Genomic DNA, 14,962 nt, shown 5'->3' with positions numbered 1-14,962 from the left:
TTTTTTCTAAAGCTGATTCATTCACTGGTGGCTCTGACTCTGAGTCTGGATAATTTAATTGAAAATGCTGGCTGGGATTTACTTTTTTTTTTTAAGTCATTCCTCACAATGTTGGTCGTGCGTAATGTGTAAAAAGAAAAAAAAAAAGGTGTTAAGAGGATGTGTGAGCAGCAGCATTAGTAACAGCACAAGAAGAAAGTGAAATATATAAAATAGAAGCATTCTCCCAACAGTCAAAAATCTGTATATGTGCAATATATAACAAAATATGAAGGCGAAGAAAAATGTGTAAGTGATTACAACATGATTTGCATCTTTTTGAAATCAGTGTGTCTGTATAGGACTTACTGTTTCGGTAAAGCATGTGTGTGCTTTACAGAAAGACAGACTATTATGATAGTGATGGTGATAATGTAATAACAGAGATGTGGTGGTGGTGAGCAGAGACGTCCAGTGAAGCGTGACTGGCAGTGATATCATACTTATGAGGCAAACACACACACACACACACACTAACCTCCACAAACACTATCCTGTTTCCACAACATGCAAACAAAAGAGAGAGAAATAAACACACCAACTGTGAAAGAAGTCAAGCATACAAGATTGTTCACACATACACAGTCTCCTCTTCCTGATATTTTTCTCTTTCCTGCATGCTCACACGTACCATAAATACACATTTCTATAGACAGTCAAGTGACCCCGTGATTGTCTGAAATGAGAAGGCAAATACTGCATGAACACGGTCTTAATAACCGGGAGAAAGAAGGATGACTTTGTAAAAACGTAGTCTGTAAATCTGCAGAATAATGGGAGACCTGTGGAGATCAGCGGCTGAGCCACGGGGCATGGGGGACACACTGACAGACACACACACACACACATCATCATGAACTCATGCTTTTGTTCACACCCAAATACTCAGGTATAAACACATGCATAGAAAACCTACACTGAGGCCAAATTGAGTAGCATGTCGGCGTCTTAAAAGCAGACTGGAAATGCACTTCACTTCAATTTATTTCTCTCTCTCTGGCAATAACCCCTTCCATCCCCACAGGAGTAATTATAATTTAAATTTCAGAGTCAGGGCCAGGCTACAGACTTAATTCATTATTACCAACTCTGTCAGACTCTGCCTGTTTCCAGCGATATCATTGTCCAAAAGCTCTCTAAAGGAGATGAGAGGGGAGAGTGGTGTGAAAGAAAGAGAGGGGGGAAAGAGAGAGAGAGCATGTGAAAGAGAGAGAAAGAGAGGGAGGAGAGGGGACAACTCGCAATTTTAAGGCACGATTCCTCTAAAGATACAGCTGTTTGTTGTGATTATTGGGGAGCAGCTAAGAAGGGAGACGCAGGGAGAAAAAAGGAGTCAGAGAGAGTGCATGAGGGAGGCAACAGGGGAAGAGACAAGGGCAAACTCATGGCTGAATAGTTTGTGTCAGTTCAACAGAAGAACACGACACGATGCAGATAACCTATCCGGGAATGGAAGATCAATACTTTTTTTTGGTAGTGACCAAAAATGCATCGAGCATTAAAAACTACATCAAGTTGGCACTGAATGCATGGTCAGACTTGTAATCTTGTTTCCTTGTTATTTAATCGCATATATACAGACCTATTTAGTAATGTATTTTATTGTTGTATAATCTCGTTTACGTGTTTGATAGATAGTTCTTGATTTATATCAAAATGTTGCCAACAACTGGACTGTATTTTGTTCTTGTGCCAACATTTTTATATGCATTCACAATATCAAAAAAAAAAAGTACCATTTTGATATTGTACCAAAAAGTATTAGAATTTCAAACAATAACACGGCATTGCTTTCCATACTGATACACAAAGTGGCATCCAGATTGAATGTGGAAGATGAATTACGAAATCTTCTTTAATGTATGGATGCAGATATATTTCTTCATCCCCCAACCCATCATCCACACTCCATCCCTTCCTCCCACCGTACAGGCTCCCTGAGGGGACATTTAGGGTTCAGCCTCAATCCATGATTGGTAGAGAGAACACACCCCCTCCTCCACAAGGATTCAAATCCTCATCGGAAAGATAGACAGCAAAAGATGGAGAAAACGGACAGACAGAGAGAAAGCGGGATGAAGGGAGGCCAAGACCGACCCCCATCCCTTCATTTATGTCTCTCCACACCCCCGTCAACAAGCAGGTGGACTGACAGGGATAAGGAGGAGGTGAAAAGTACGGATGAACAGAGGAGAGAAAAATAGAAGGACAGAGTTGGCTTTCATGAAACAAAACCCCCATCCTGTCTGTGATTGACATCTTGTCATTGTGACATCTTCTTCCCGTCTCTGTCACACTGAACAGACACACAAATGAATCAGCGCCGGCACAGGCTTATGACTCGCTGTCATCTTTGCATCGTGTCACCTTTCATCAGCGCTCCATATAGCATTTCACACACAAAGCATCTGCCCAGCACCACCGCGCAGTTCAAGGGACATTTAATCAAATCACTGAAATGCTCAAACACAAACCAAATGCTAACAACTTCCTCCAATTCCCACCGCTGTTCATCAACTCCGGATCACTGTCTGTCAAGATCCTCTCTTCAAGTTTGCCCTCTTGCTTTTCCCACATTTCACTCTGGCCTCTTATCACGCTTCCTGTTTAAGGTTGCGTCCTTTCTCTTCACCTTAGAGCAACGCATCGGAGTGGGTGAGAGAGGTACTGCAGGTGTGGGTGTGTGTGCATTGAGGGGTGGGTGGTGAAGTGCCACCACTTCAGTGGAGGTCACCATGTCCTCCTTCTCTCATCCACCCATCTTTCGGCCACCTTAGGCCCATTAAGAGCCATTAGTGTGTGTGCTCCTTTGCCGTCATAATGCATAAATCTCTTCCTCTCCTTGCCCCTCTCTCCCTCTGTCCCTCTCTACTTCTGGGAAACAGTAATTAGAGATGAAGGAAAGGTTACGGTGAGCAGTAGCACATCTAAGGTAGTTGTCACTAAGTGTATTGCACTGTGTTGCATATAGCTCTGCCGCTGGCTGCATCCAAAGTAGTTTGCAGCAGAGAAAGTCATGTGCGCTCATTCACATGCATACAACATGTGGTACATGCGAGTGTACAGAGGCGCTCACAGACCTGCCAAACAAACACAAACAAAGCCGCCTCAATGCAAGAACAGCTCGAATGAGAGAGACATTAATGAGCTCTGCGCGGGCATCAGATCCCACCACTCAGGTGTCTATTATCTGCCTTTTTCAATGGCCGCAGATTAGGATGAGGAAAAAACACCTGCCAAACACAGCACAGCGACCTCATTGTGACCACATACAGTAAAGGTATGGTGTGTGTGTCTGAAGTGAAAAGGGCATCACTAGGATTTAAAATTTCTTCTTAGAGATTGAGGTTATTAATGCGAGCGTGCGTTTAGATACACGTTTTTTTTTCCCGCACTGCTACACACTTAAAGCAATCTTGTGTATGTGTTTTGATGATGAGCGGGGTGGGCCACACAGCTGACAGCTGGGACGAGCAAAGGATTTCAATTGTCTTCTCTTCCTCATTCTCATTTGAGAAGGTATCTGCTCTTTAAAGCTGTGATGATGACAGCGTTGTACTTGTATTGCTCCGCCAACCCCCGTCTTTTTATTAGATAGCTGACGCAGGATGGTACTGTTTTTGCATGCGTCTGTACTGTATGTGTGTGTGTGTGCCTGTTTGTGATTAGCGGCAGAGGATGCTTTGTGCAGGCTTGTGCTGGACAGCTGATTTCTAGATGATAATACCAGTCGGTAAAAATGTGCCCGAGAATAATAACATACACCTACGCATGCACACACACATGTGCACACACACACACACTGGGCAGATTAGTGGGCTTTGAGCAGCACTGTTATGTATTAGTGGTGGTACTTGGTCTTATCAGTGGTCTTTGATAAGGTACATCTTTATTAAATTCTCCAACTAAAAGACGGCCAGTCTGGGGAAAAGGAATATGTTAATAGGTAGAGACCATTCAAGTCTTCCAACCGACCTCACTGTGCCCCTCCATCTGCAAACCCCCACCTTCCACCACCCTCTATCTCTCCATCCCTTCATCTAACAGGAGGGCCACAGTGGCAACAGACAAAGAGTCGAGGCTGCCCGGGAGAACAGGACAGAGATGGGGAGCGCGGGAGAGAGAAGGAGGCAGGAAAAGAGGTAGGCGAAGGAAGGGAAATGTCTCGCCTTCAGCCGAGCAGAAAAACGGGGTCTGCACGACTTGTGAGAGAGGTGAAATAGCTTTTTCTTTTCATTTTACACGCCTTCCCTTCCCGGTGCAACCCTCATCCTTTACCTCTCGCCCCCTATTACACACACTCACACAAACACACACATACACTCACGCGCCCCGTCCTCATTTTGTGGCTCTGAGGAGAGGCACGCCGTGTGTGTGTGTCTCAGTCCTAGAGCTCCCCCCTCTGATCTTGGGTGGTTGCTGCAGTGCGGAGCACAGTGGCCGACCTCCTGTGGCTAGCCAATAAGGCACCGCCACGGTTATGTAGGTCGTGGCACCCGTGTTTGGCCTGTGGAGCCTCGCCGCTGGTGCTTATGCGCACACCGAAAGATGCAAACACACACACCAGCTGGGACATACCGGTAACTAAAATCAGAACACACCCTACAAGCTCACAAACACAAGACAGCTACCTACTGTACTCTACAGTATATGAGAACACACGCACAGGATACGCAGCTATAAAAGCAGACGTAACTAAGTGGTGCTTGTGGGGAAAATGTGCTCCTGGACAATTAAATGTAATATCATTTTTGGTTACTAAGTCCTAATTGAAACATTAAATGAACAAGTATCTTTCTTATAAAGTCATATTAAGTGAAGTCATGAGTGAAAGCAAAAGTGGCTGCAGCACTGAGCAATAACACCGCACAATATTCTGTTGACGTACAGAGAAATATCAAGTCTATCAGTGAATGAAATCTATTGAAAGTGTGTGAGCATGTGTGTGTGTGTCTTTGTAGCAAGGAGTGAGGATGACAGAGTGTAAAGGGTTAACCAGCCTAAGACAAAGACATTCAATGCATTGTGTTGAATGAAGGGCCTCTGGAGCAGATGGGGCCTTAGGGCTCTCTTTCTCACTCTCTCTCGCTCTCCAATATTAAGTTCAAATCAATGATGACTGGCTAACAAGCTGAGACATTTTACACACAAATAAATGAGCCCACATGCATTAATCATAAATGCACAACACACACACATACACACACACAACTGACTGCAGGATGCTGATGCAAATACCGCATAATAATGACGGGGTGAGTCATAGTAACCAGCAATGTGAGCCTCCATCTTTTTTTCTATTCCAGGTCGCTCGACACAGTCTGTCTGGAAGACACTTGTGCTCTTCCTTGACCTCTCAGCCATTGTGTTTCGTCCTTCCTTTCTCCTTGCGAGTCTCATCATCTCCCTCTTACCCACTCCTCTGCTCTTCACCTCTCCTAGGTTCACACCACAGCTGCAGCTTGGTGGATTTTATTTTAAATCTCAGCACATTCGCTTGGGGAATAAAAAGGCACTCTTCTTGATGAATAAGCGAGATTCTTCATAAATTGTTGACTTTATAACAATCAGAAGTCTGATGATGAATGCGTGAGGGAGTTGTTGTTTGACACGTCAGCCTGACTCATGATAAAAGAAAGAAACAATACTTTTCTTTGTCTTTGTAACTTTGTAACTAGGACATGTAGTCACACGTCACACAGCCATCAATTCAAAGAAGACATCACAGAATCCGGGAAGGTCAACTGGTAATAAAAGAGGTGACTCGATGAACAAATAAGGGTACTATGGCTTTTTCTTATGTTTTGAGCTCTCATACATTGTATACTTTCCTCACACAATTTAATCTTAAGCCACTCTTACAGTAAAACTAACTCACATATCGCTGCATGATCTGGTGTCTCTCATGCGGGTCGTCCAGCATGTTGACTGACAGGTCTGAGATGGAAACCGCAGCCGAAGCAGTGAGTGTAACCAGCAGCACCAGCACACCTTCACCTTCTTCTAGTGGCAGCTCCAGCTTGTGTGTGTGTTCTTTGCTGAGAAGCGACAGGTCAATGGTACACCTGAAGTGCACACACACGCACAAACAAATTGAAATAGAAACAGAATTACAGAGTTAGGGTGCTGAACATATCATGGGGGAAGCTGACTATGCTGAAACACAGGCTCATAGTAAAAGAGGAGGCTAAGCAAAGCTACAGAGGACAATAAAGACTAAGAAATGCTCTTGTAGCCGTTTCTGGGGCTGAAGTTTGCAGAAAAATTGTCTGTAGAGTAATTATCACAGAATGTAAAGAGAGAGAGACATATAGCCATATAAAATAAAATGTTATTTCAGAGCTATCATCACAACAAAAAGACATGGCAATAGCACTGACCTAATAACAGCATACACACAGTGAGAATCATGTGTGTAGGATATAAGTATCTGCAGACAACTTAGCCAAAGCTGACACAATTAAAACCCTTGAGTAAGGCACTTGAGAGCATGCTTTCTTGACTGAATTGATTTTCTGACATGCCCTTAATCTATCTCCAGTTAATACCAAGGCCAGCCAATAGTAATTATTGGACAAATGGGTCAAAAAGTTCAAAGAAAAGGATTCCTCAAGTGTCTTCATTTTGATAAAAAAACAAAACAAGGGAAAGTCCTCTTTTCCACAGGAAACAGTTGAGGATTTATTCAGAGTTTAGATTTATCCAATACTTCTGGATATTGAATGGCAGGTTTAAAAAAAAAAAAAGAGTAAACCAGTCTCTTTCCAGACCTACAGTAACCTGATCATAACAGTCAAATGCATTTGTAATTTTCTGTCTGTGTTACAAAGTGCTTTAGTTCATTCCATAATGTGTTGGGCTCTTATGTCAAAAGCCTGAGACAGCTACACAGCCAGAAAGACCGATGAAGAACCCTGTACCTTCCCATGAAATCATCCTTCTTGCCAGCATCCTTGTCCCAGAGTGTAATGTCCACGAAGCCTCCCTGCTCCTCATACAGGTGGAAATCAAACTGCTCTCTCCACTGGGGGTTCAGCGTTTTTGGAATTGTCTGAGTAAACAACAGAAGGAAATACTCACATATTTCCATATAAACAGCCGAGACACATGGACAAAACAGTGTGATTAGAAATATGTATTGGAGGAACAAGAACAGAAAGAGAGCAAACACTTGTCTTAATACAAAAATAGTTAATCTAAAGTTATGTGCTTGTGCCTGTACTGTTCAAACAAGCATAACTTAATTATTAATAGTTATTTTAGTTACTCGATGTCATGGTTAGGGTGGCAACAGTGAAATTAGGAACATAAGACAATCTCCTCAGACAGGAGACAGGGGGTGTTTACCTTGCTCTTGTACTTCTGGTGCCCCATCCTGAATTTGACGTAAGGGTCACTAAGGCCGTTGTTACCATGGGTTGAAGCTCACGACCCTCATCAGACTGATGCTGACTATACCTCTCCACAGCTGGGCTTTTCTGTGCACACTGACAGGCGCATACTCTGATACTGCATACACACACATTCAAAGAAAACATGTAGACACACGTGCGTATTTATACATACAGAAGAATGTACAGCCTCAAAATAAAAATAAAAAAACACACATACCCACAAATTAACCCCAAGATAGAATTATGATTCGTTTACACTTTGTCAACGGGAAAATAACCAATACCAAACACATCGAGACGACAGAGAGAGAGGACAGGCAAAACACACAAGGTAACACAAAATGAGATAAGTCGACACAGTCCACCCCTGAGGTGTGAGCACCTGACACAACATCACTACAAAGACAAACATAGTGTTCAAAGAGCAAACTCCAAACTCCAACTTGTGCATAGCTGGCAGTATGCACAAGAATGTGTTGGTCACTGCATCACTCTGGTGTTTCTTTTGACAAATACTTAATAAATAAAAATAAATTGGAGGCAAATGATTTGTAGTCTGTCTTACCAAAATGGGCAGACCACTGAGATGCTGTTAGAGTGTAACTCTTTACATTTCTTATTCATCTGGCTGTACTGTAACCTGACAGCGCTGCAAATTCAGATTGATGATCTCCATATTTTTAGACTGTTTTTTTTTTTTCTCCCCAACATTTTCTCAGCACTTAGAGGCCTATTTAACCTCTCTTTGAATCATGTCAGTATCCTTCACTAAAACAAAGAGTAGGGTATTTATTTGACAAACAAATACACCCCTCTCTCCTCTCTCTCTTCTCCTCACTCTCTCTCTCCGTTCTGCCTTTCCCTCTCCTCCTTCCTCGTTAGGGAGAATTTATTAGCATAGCTTTTGTTTTGTGGGTGAATTTCATTAAACTCTGAACAAACTCTGCTTCGCGAGCGCGGCCTTTGATCTGGAGACGAAGCCTCTTAATTTCCATTCTCCAGACATAAACAGCAAATGGCTCCCTGCAATAAGCCAACTCACATACAGCAACTCCCACATCTTCATTTCTGCTGTTCACTTGCTGCCAACACGCTGTATGGTAATGATGCGAGGTCGCGTTATGCCTACCGAGCATAATCCTAATGGTCTCCTTGTTTGGCTGCTACAGATTTCTGTTACACAAAACCATGGGCTATTTGGATGGAGAATCCACATCCCTCTGCCAGAGCGCAGCAGGAGAGGGGATCATGCACATGGCTGAAAGTCTTCTAAGATACCAACATTCAGTTTAAGAATTAATACAGCCTTGCACATGGTTCAACTTTTGTCAGCCCTTTGGAAGAAGAAAAACCTTTGAAGTGCCAAAATAAGCATTTTGCCTGGTGGTTAAGTCAGAGAGACCGGATCAAAATGCCTCTGACTCGTAATTATATCTCAAACTACTTCTTCTTGCTGTGGGTTCCACACTCATGATGAAATGGTTGTGTAAAAATAACCGCGTGCTGTATGTTGACGAGCACGGAGGCAGGGAGCCACTCAGGAACAGTGCCTTTTTTTTTGGGTGGGGTTGCACAGTAGCTGTTGTTAGTGTTTGAGCTAATTCCCGAGTCACAGGCGGGGTGGCCCAGTTTGGAGGCTTCAAAGGCATGATTTGGGGAAGCACATACAGCAGGACGCTGCCCAGCTCCGACAAGCACGCTTCAAATGTTTCTCTTGGTGTATATCAAACTTTTCACTGTTGTACTAAACACGAGACACATGAGCAAACAAAGCTGTGCTCAACAAAAATCGGCCCTGATACTAATACTTCTGTATTTGGCTGATAATAAAAGCGCTACATGCATGAGCCAATAAGAAGAAGCAGAACTTCGACGAGCATGCTTTCTGTTCAACCCAACAGCCAACGAGTATCACAAAAAAATGAAACCAAAAGATAGCAGTCTCTTACACATGGCAAGATGGGAACTCAAATAACGTGAATATCAAAAGATTTTCACTTGATGTAAAGGGGTCTAGGAGTGCCCTATAATGAAATCCACATGGTCGACAATCAACAGATTTTCTTATTTCACAGTCGATGTGCTGTACAGGACCCTTTAAAACCCCTACAAACAAATCAAACGCTGATTTTCTCACACAGCAGCTGCAATACACTGTGCAGATCAAAGGTGGAAGAAGCATGGACATCAGATTTGAGAGTCAAGTTGAGCAGAAGCATCACTGAACATCTTAGAATCACAACATTTGATATACAGATCTAAAACTGAAACACAAAATATGTTTCAAACAGAACCATAAGTTCTTGTAATGCATTACTTCCACCCATGGTCTATATTAGGACTTGCCTTCACGCAAGTAAATACAGTCCAACTTTAGGCTTGATTGCACTTTCAGTCCAAAAAAAGAAAAGAAAAGAAGTATTACATCCCAAAGGTGATGTAAATAGCGGGTGGTATATTGCAGCTTGTGGAAAATAAGCTGGTGACAATGAGAACTGAGGAACTGATAAAGAAAGAGAAGCTGCTAATACCACTGTGGGAGAGGAAAAGGAGGGAGGGATAGGGCTGGGGGGACTCCATCCATGTACCAGGACACAGGTGAAGAGTGCAGATAGTGAGGTGCAGTGCGGTCGGTAGTGGGGTTACAGTAAAGTCGGAAGTTTGTGGGTGAGGGAGTCACATGCTGTTAGTTTACCTTACTAGATCGCTTCCAGTTCCTTCTCAAAAGCATGGTCGGTAAATGAGACAAAGCTGTACAGAGCGCCCCCACTGTCCGCCCCTTAAAGCTGCAGGATCAGAGGTTAAGGCATGGGGTGTATGAAGCTCAGATGTTAGCCCTGGACGGGAGCGAGGGGGGGGGGCGGGGTGGATTAAGAGAGAAGGGCAGCTGTCATTCATGCAGGTTAAGTAAGCAATAAGTGTATAAGAAGCGCTCTTACTGGTCATATGATGTTATGAAGTATTTGCATATGCAAACATGCGTGCACAAGCACACGCACAGGTAAACATGTATGTATAGAGTAGCTGCAGTTGAACGCCTCTCACAGTAAAACCATCTACCAACCAACCATTTTATACTTCGTCAAATGTGGTTTTCATTCCTAGACCCAAAGAAAGACAGCAACTGGAACTGGCAGCTGCTTCCTTGTTGAACTACTGTTTGGGTCCAATAACAAACAGTTAAACATTGTACTTTACTGTACATAAGTAGAATATAAGGCGAGAGGATTGCAGCAGATTTTGTTGGAGGTGTTTCAAACTTCGGCTTCAGTTTCTGATTGGAGATGAATGTGCCTTACTTCTGTGACTTAGATGTAATCATTAATGCAAAAGTTCAAATACAAAAAATAATCATTCTGCACATGTGGACTATTCACAGGTGCAGAAAACACAATTCCTTCAATACAACCCAACACCCAACTTGAAAACACACGGTATATTATGCAGATCATCAACACAGAACACTGGGGGGTGCTGCAAGATTAATAAAACCACCAGTTTGTTAACAGTGCAGTAAAGTATTCATTTAAAAGTGGATGAAAGTTTCGTATTTTACCTTATCCTTCCAAACCAGTAGATGGCAACAGAGAGTCTCCCAAATGCACTAGTATAACCTTGTACTCATTTTCTTCACAGTTGGAGAAATCCAAAATGAGGCTTAACCAATAGAGTTTATTTTTGTCTGTCAAATGTGGATCTCTGAACTACAGCACTAAAAAGCACAAAATTAAGACATCAGATCAAAAGGAATAAAATATTTCCCTCATGACTCTGCCTTGTTCTGGATCGAGCATGCAGGGGTCCAATTAACCAACAAATAATTGAACAGAAATAAATGCAACTCGAGAACATTGAGCACATCCGCAGAGGCACGAGCCAACATAATTAGGAAAGAGAAATCAGTGCTCTTTGAACATGGAACTTTTCCTAGAACATATAATACACTGTGTTTATGCAATGTATTTGCTGAGTTGAAGAGTTCCAGTAACCGAGGCTGACTGAAGCCAGCACATTCCAGTTCAACACAGCATGCTCGGGTTCTGATGTGCGTGGAAACAGTTCACTAACTTGGAATAACACTGTTTGCTGAACTTAGATTATGAATATTATGAAACCTTATTCAAATGTAAATTCCTTTTTATTTAATCTGGCTAAGAAGAATTGGTCCTATCTGTTTGGACACATCGATGTATCAGGGAAAGAGAGTGTGATAGTGTGGTGCAGGAAGAAAAGAAATGAGTAATGAGATTCTTAGAATAGATTTCTTACAGCATCCCTACGTCTCCTTCCTTTGGTGACAAAGTGACAGCTAGTTCCAGGCTGCCCAGATTATGCCAGGGTACTGTGGGTCTTTCAGGTCCAGCGTCACATCCAGGTGTCCTACAGGGAGCACAGTACACAACACTGAATACAAAGTTACGTGCTTACTGCAGCTGTACATGCATGTGCATACAGTGAATAGATTCAATGTAGGCGTATATAATTAATGCATGCATGGAAACATATCATCAGTTCAAGTTTGATTCAACAAATGTGGAGCACTGAGATTAAGCCTCCCCACGACCTATATTCTGCTTCCTTCCACTCTCCTTCCTTACTGCATTCAGTGAGTAGAATGACAACAAGGTCAACCCTGGTAACAATCTTGAATTATACATAAGAAAGGTAATTAGTAAAGCAGGTAATTACATAACCACAACACACTATTTAAAAAAATTATATATATATATAATTAGTATTTGTCTTAGTTTAGATCTGCGCTTGATAAATCTAAAGTCACAACCCCTAAAAATGGGAACCCCCCACCAACCAGACAAAACTCCTGAGTTGTCTGACAGTACTTTGAACACAGGTACCAACACCGAGCGAATGATAATTTTATGATGCTGTTCAGTGCTCGGTTACATCAGTAATTCTGGTAACCACAGCAGTAATGTAAATTCACACTCTACCTACTAAAAGGAATTAATGGCACGCAAATTCATTCACAAATGACAAAATTATAAAACCTGGCAAACAGATGGCAGTAGTCCAACTCAAACGATGATAAATTCCTCTTCACATACTGAATATCATGAGATTTAAGTTGTGTTACCAAAGACTGCCACTAGAGGGAGACTACATACTATATTTGATCAAATTAAAACCATCAAAAGCAAAGAAAGATGCAGGGAGAGGTTTGTCAAAAGGAGTAGGTGCGATGTTAGAGAACTCCCGAACTCTTTCACCAAACCATTCGCTGTCTTGACACATCAGCTTCTCTCAACTGAACTGAGGAACGCAGCGACTGATACACATTAAAATATAAATCAATGAAGACAGGGAGTGCAGGAGGAGGGCAGAGATTGGGCGTGTGTAAGGTGTTACTGTGGAAAGAAGAGAAGAAAAGGGACAAAAAAAGAAGACAGAGACCTGTGATGTTCCAGTGACCCAGGTGGAGGATGCTGACCCATGAAATCACCTGAAGTCCAAAGTCATAGTCAAAAACCTACAAGAGACGATACAGCAACCATCAACAGAGGACCCACAACACGATAAATGTCGTCCTGTCCTGACATTATTTTACCTTGACCTTCCTATCTGTCATAAAAGGAAGCTTGCATTTTGGATGTTAAGTCTCTTTGGACATGATAATAAATACATAGCAGGATGACAATTTTAAGTCCAGGACTTATTCTGCTGTACCTTGACATAGAGTGGGTCCTTCAGGGTTTCCACCAGCAGGCTCACTCTCTCATCCCACACTGGGTTGAGGTTCTTATGGATGGTCTTACTCCTGAACACCTCCTTCCCTGCGATCTTAAACTTCACATATGGGTCACTGGTCCCTACAGGGAAAGAACACAAACACGAGAAGTACTGTTAAATAACAGAATGACGGTATGTGTTTTCCTGTCTAACTCTGAAAGGAAAAGCATGAGCTTTGATTTGAAAAACACTTTTTCTAAGATGTGGTGTGACGCTTTTCAAAGTGTTTGCACAATTTATGCAAAATTGATACCATGCAGTTATTTTATTAAAACCTCTCTGGTACTGTCACAACAAAGTATATTTTTTGTTCTCTCTGAAGTTATTTTTAAACACAGACAAAATTATACACGCTGCTTTGGAGGCCTTAGGAGAGAATAAGGCATGTCATGTGACCCATGTTTTATTGTAGGTCATGGTGATACCAGAATTTAATGTTAAACTCGTGCTTGGATGGCCACATAGCATGCAGTGCCTCGTATTGACCACTAGGTTGCCATTGATTTACATTTGTGTTATTCTAGAAAAGAGTCAGATGATTTGTTCTGATCAATGAATACTGATATGTGAACAAACAAAAAGGCCACAGGGTCTATAATGTTTACCTCAATGTATTCACCATTACAGAGATGACCAAGAGCAAAGAAGATTTATAATGACTACATTTTTACACTCACTGGTAAATTGCTATGATTCTTCTACCCATTCAATTTCTGCTTTATTCTAACATCCTATTCCCCAAGGTCCATAAACTTAGGACAAAAGTCAATTGTTTGACAGGAAAAAGAAAAACCAGAGATCAACAAAAACACATCAAAGGAAAAATTGGCAGAGCACAAAGTAAAATAGTTTAAATAAATATAGTAACAATGACATCAGTCCAGCAGATACATTTCAGACACACAACTCAGATGTTTACTACATTTGAATAAAAAATGACAGCAACAACACAGATGTATGGAGACTAGAAAGGATCCACCTGCAGTGTTTGCATTCAGAGCCTTTGTGCAGGAAACAATCAGGTTTCACGTTGCTTGGCAGTCTGTTCACATCTAAGTCATATAACAAAAGTGCCAGAGGGACCTACATATACTGTACAATGCATATAGTAGATACAAACTACAGGGAAGCTGATCGTCTATTATTTACAAATTATGTTATGAGTATGTGTTTCTCATTCACAGTGTAGAGCAGAAAGAGCAACAGTTTCAAAAGAGAAAACTATAGAGTGAAGAGTTGGCCAACATTGCTATAGAATTTGTATCTTTTGGGCTGCCAAAAAACTTACAAAATAAAAATGTAGCCTCTGAAATTCAATATAAAAGAACAGTCAGGATAGGATTAAACATTTTTTCTCTGAAAAAGACAATTTGCTTCACCAAGTTGCATTTACTGGCTTCAGAGGTGCTAATATTACTACCTGTGAACGTGAGTTCTCAGGTCATGATATGACTTCGGGGCAAAACACAATGTAGCTCCTCCCTTTTAATGACTAGCACTTTGTGATCTCTCTTCTTTTTTTACTTCTGTCTTCCATCCAAGCATCCAGCACCTTTAAACCATCCCCTAACCAACAGCCCTCCAGTGTTTATACACCTAACTGTAAGGCTGACAAGCAAAACAGTACCCTGGACTGATCTGTTTGTGCTGTACTGTCTCCACCATCCGTGTCATGTTATCACCCACTGTGACTGAAGTGATTACCGAGCAAGTCGCACGAGAGGAGAGGGAATCCTATTACTATTATGTTTCTGACAGCATCTCCTGAATAAGACAGGAAT

The 14,962-nt window shown here is 41.9% G+C and overlaps 2 protein-coding genes across 2 annotated transcripts in view; one reads left to right on the top strand and one right to left on the bottom strand.

Annotated features, from left to right (window-relative positions):
• fam81b (family with sequence similarity 81 member B) overlaps positions 1-14,962 on the top strand; it is a 100,601-nt gene that overhangs the window by 7,933 nt on the left and 77,706 nt on the right. The gene's annotated exons all lie outside the window — the stretch shown is intronic.
• The window catches only part of mctp1a (multiple C2 domains, transmembrane 1a), a 131,139-nt gene that overhangs the window by 53,540 nt on the left and 62,637 nt on the right, over positions 1-14,962 (bottom strand). Inside the window, exons 8-9 of the mRNA XM_019275946.2 lie at positions 6,960-7,090; positions 5,918-6,104 (exon numbers count right to left, since the gene is read on the bottom strand). Coding sequence (XP_019131491.2) covers positions 5,918-6,104; positions 6,960-7,090 — 318 coding nt within the window. The remainder of the gene's footprint in view (positions 1-5,917; positions 6,105-6,959; positions 7,091-14,962) is intronic.

This window comes from Larimichthys crocea, chromosome III (assembly GCF_000972845.2).
Source record: "Larimichthys crocea isolate SSNF chromosome III, L_crocea_2.0, whole genome shotgun sequence".
Taxonomy (NCBI): Eukaryota; Metazoa; Chordata; class Actinopteri; family Sciaenidae; genus Larimichthys; species Larimichthys crocea.
This window is presented reverse-complemented; position numbering and strand designations above follow the sequence as displayed.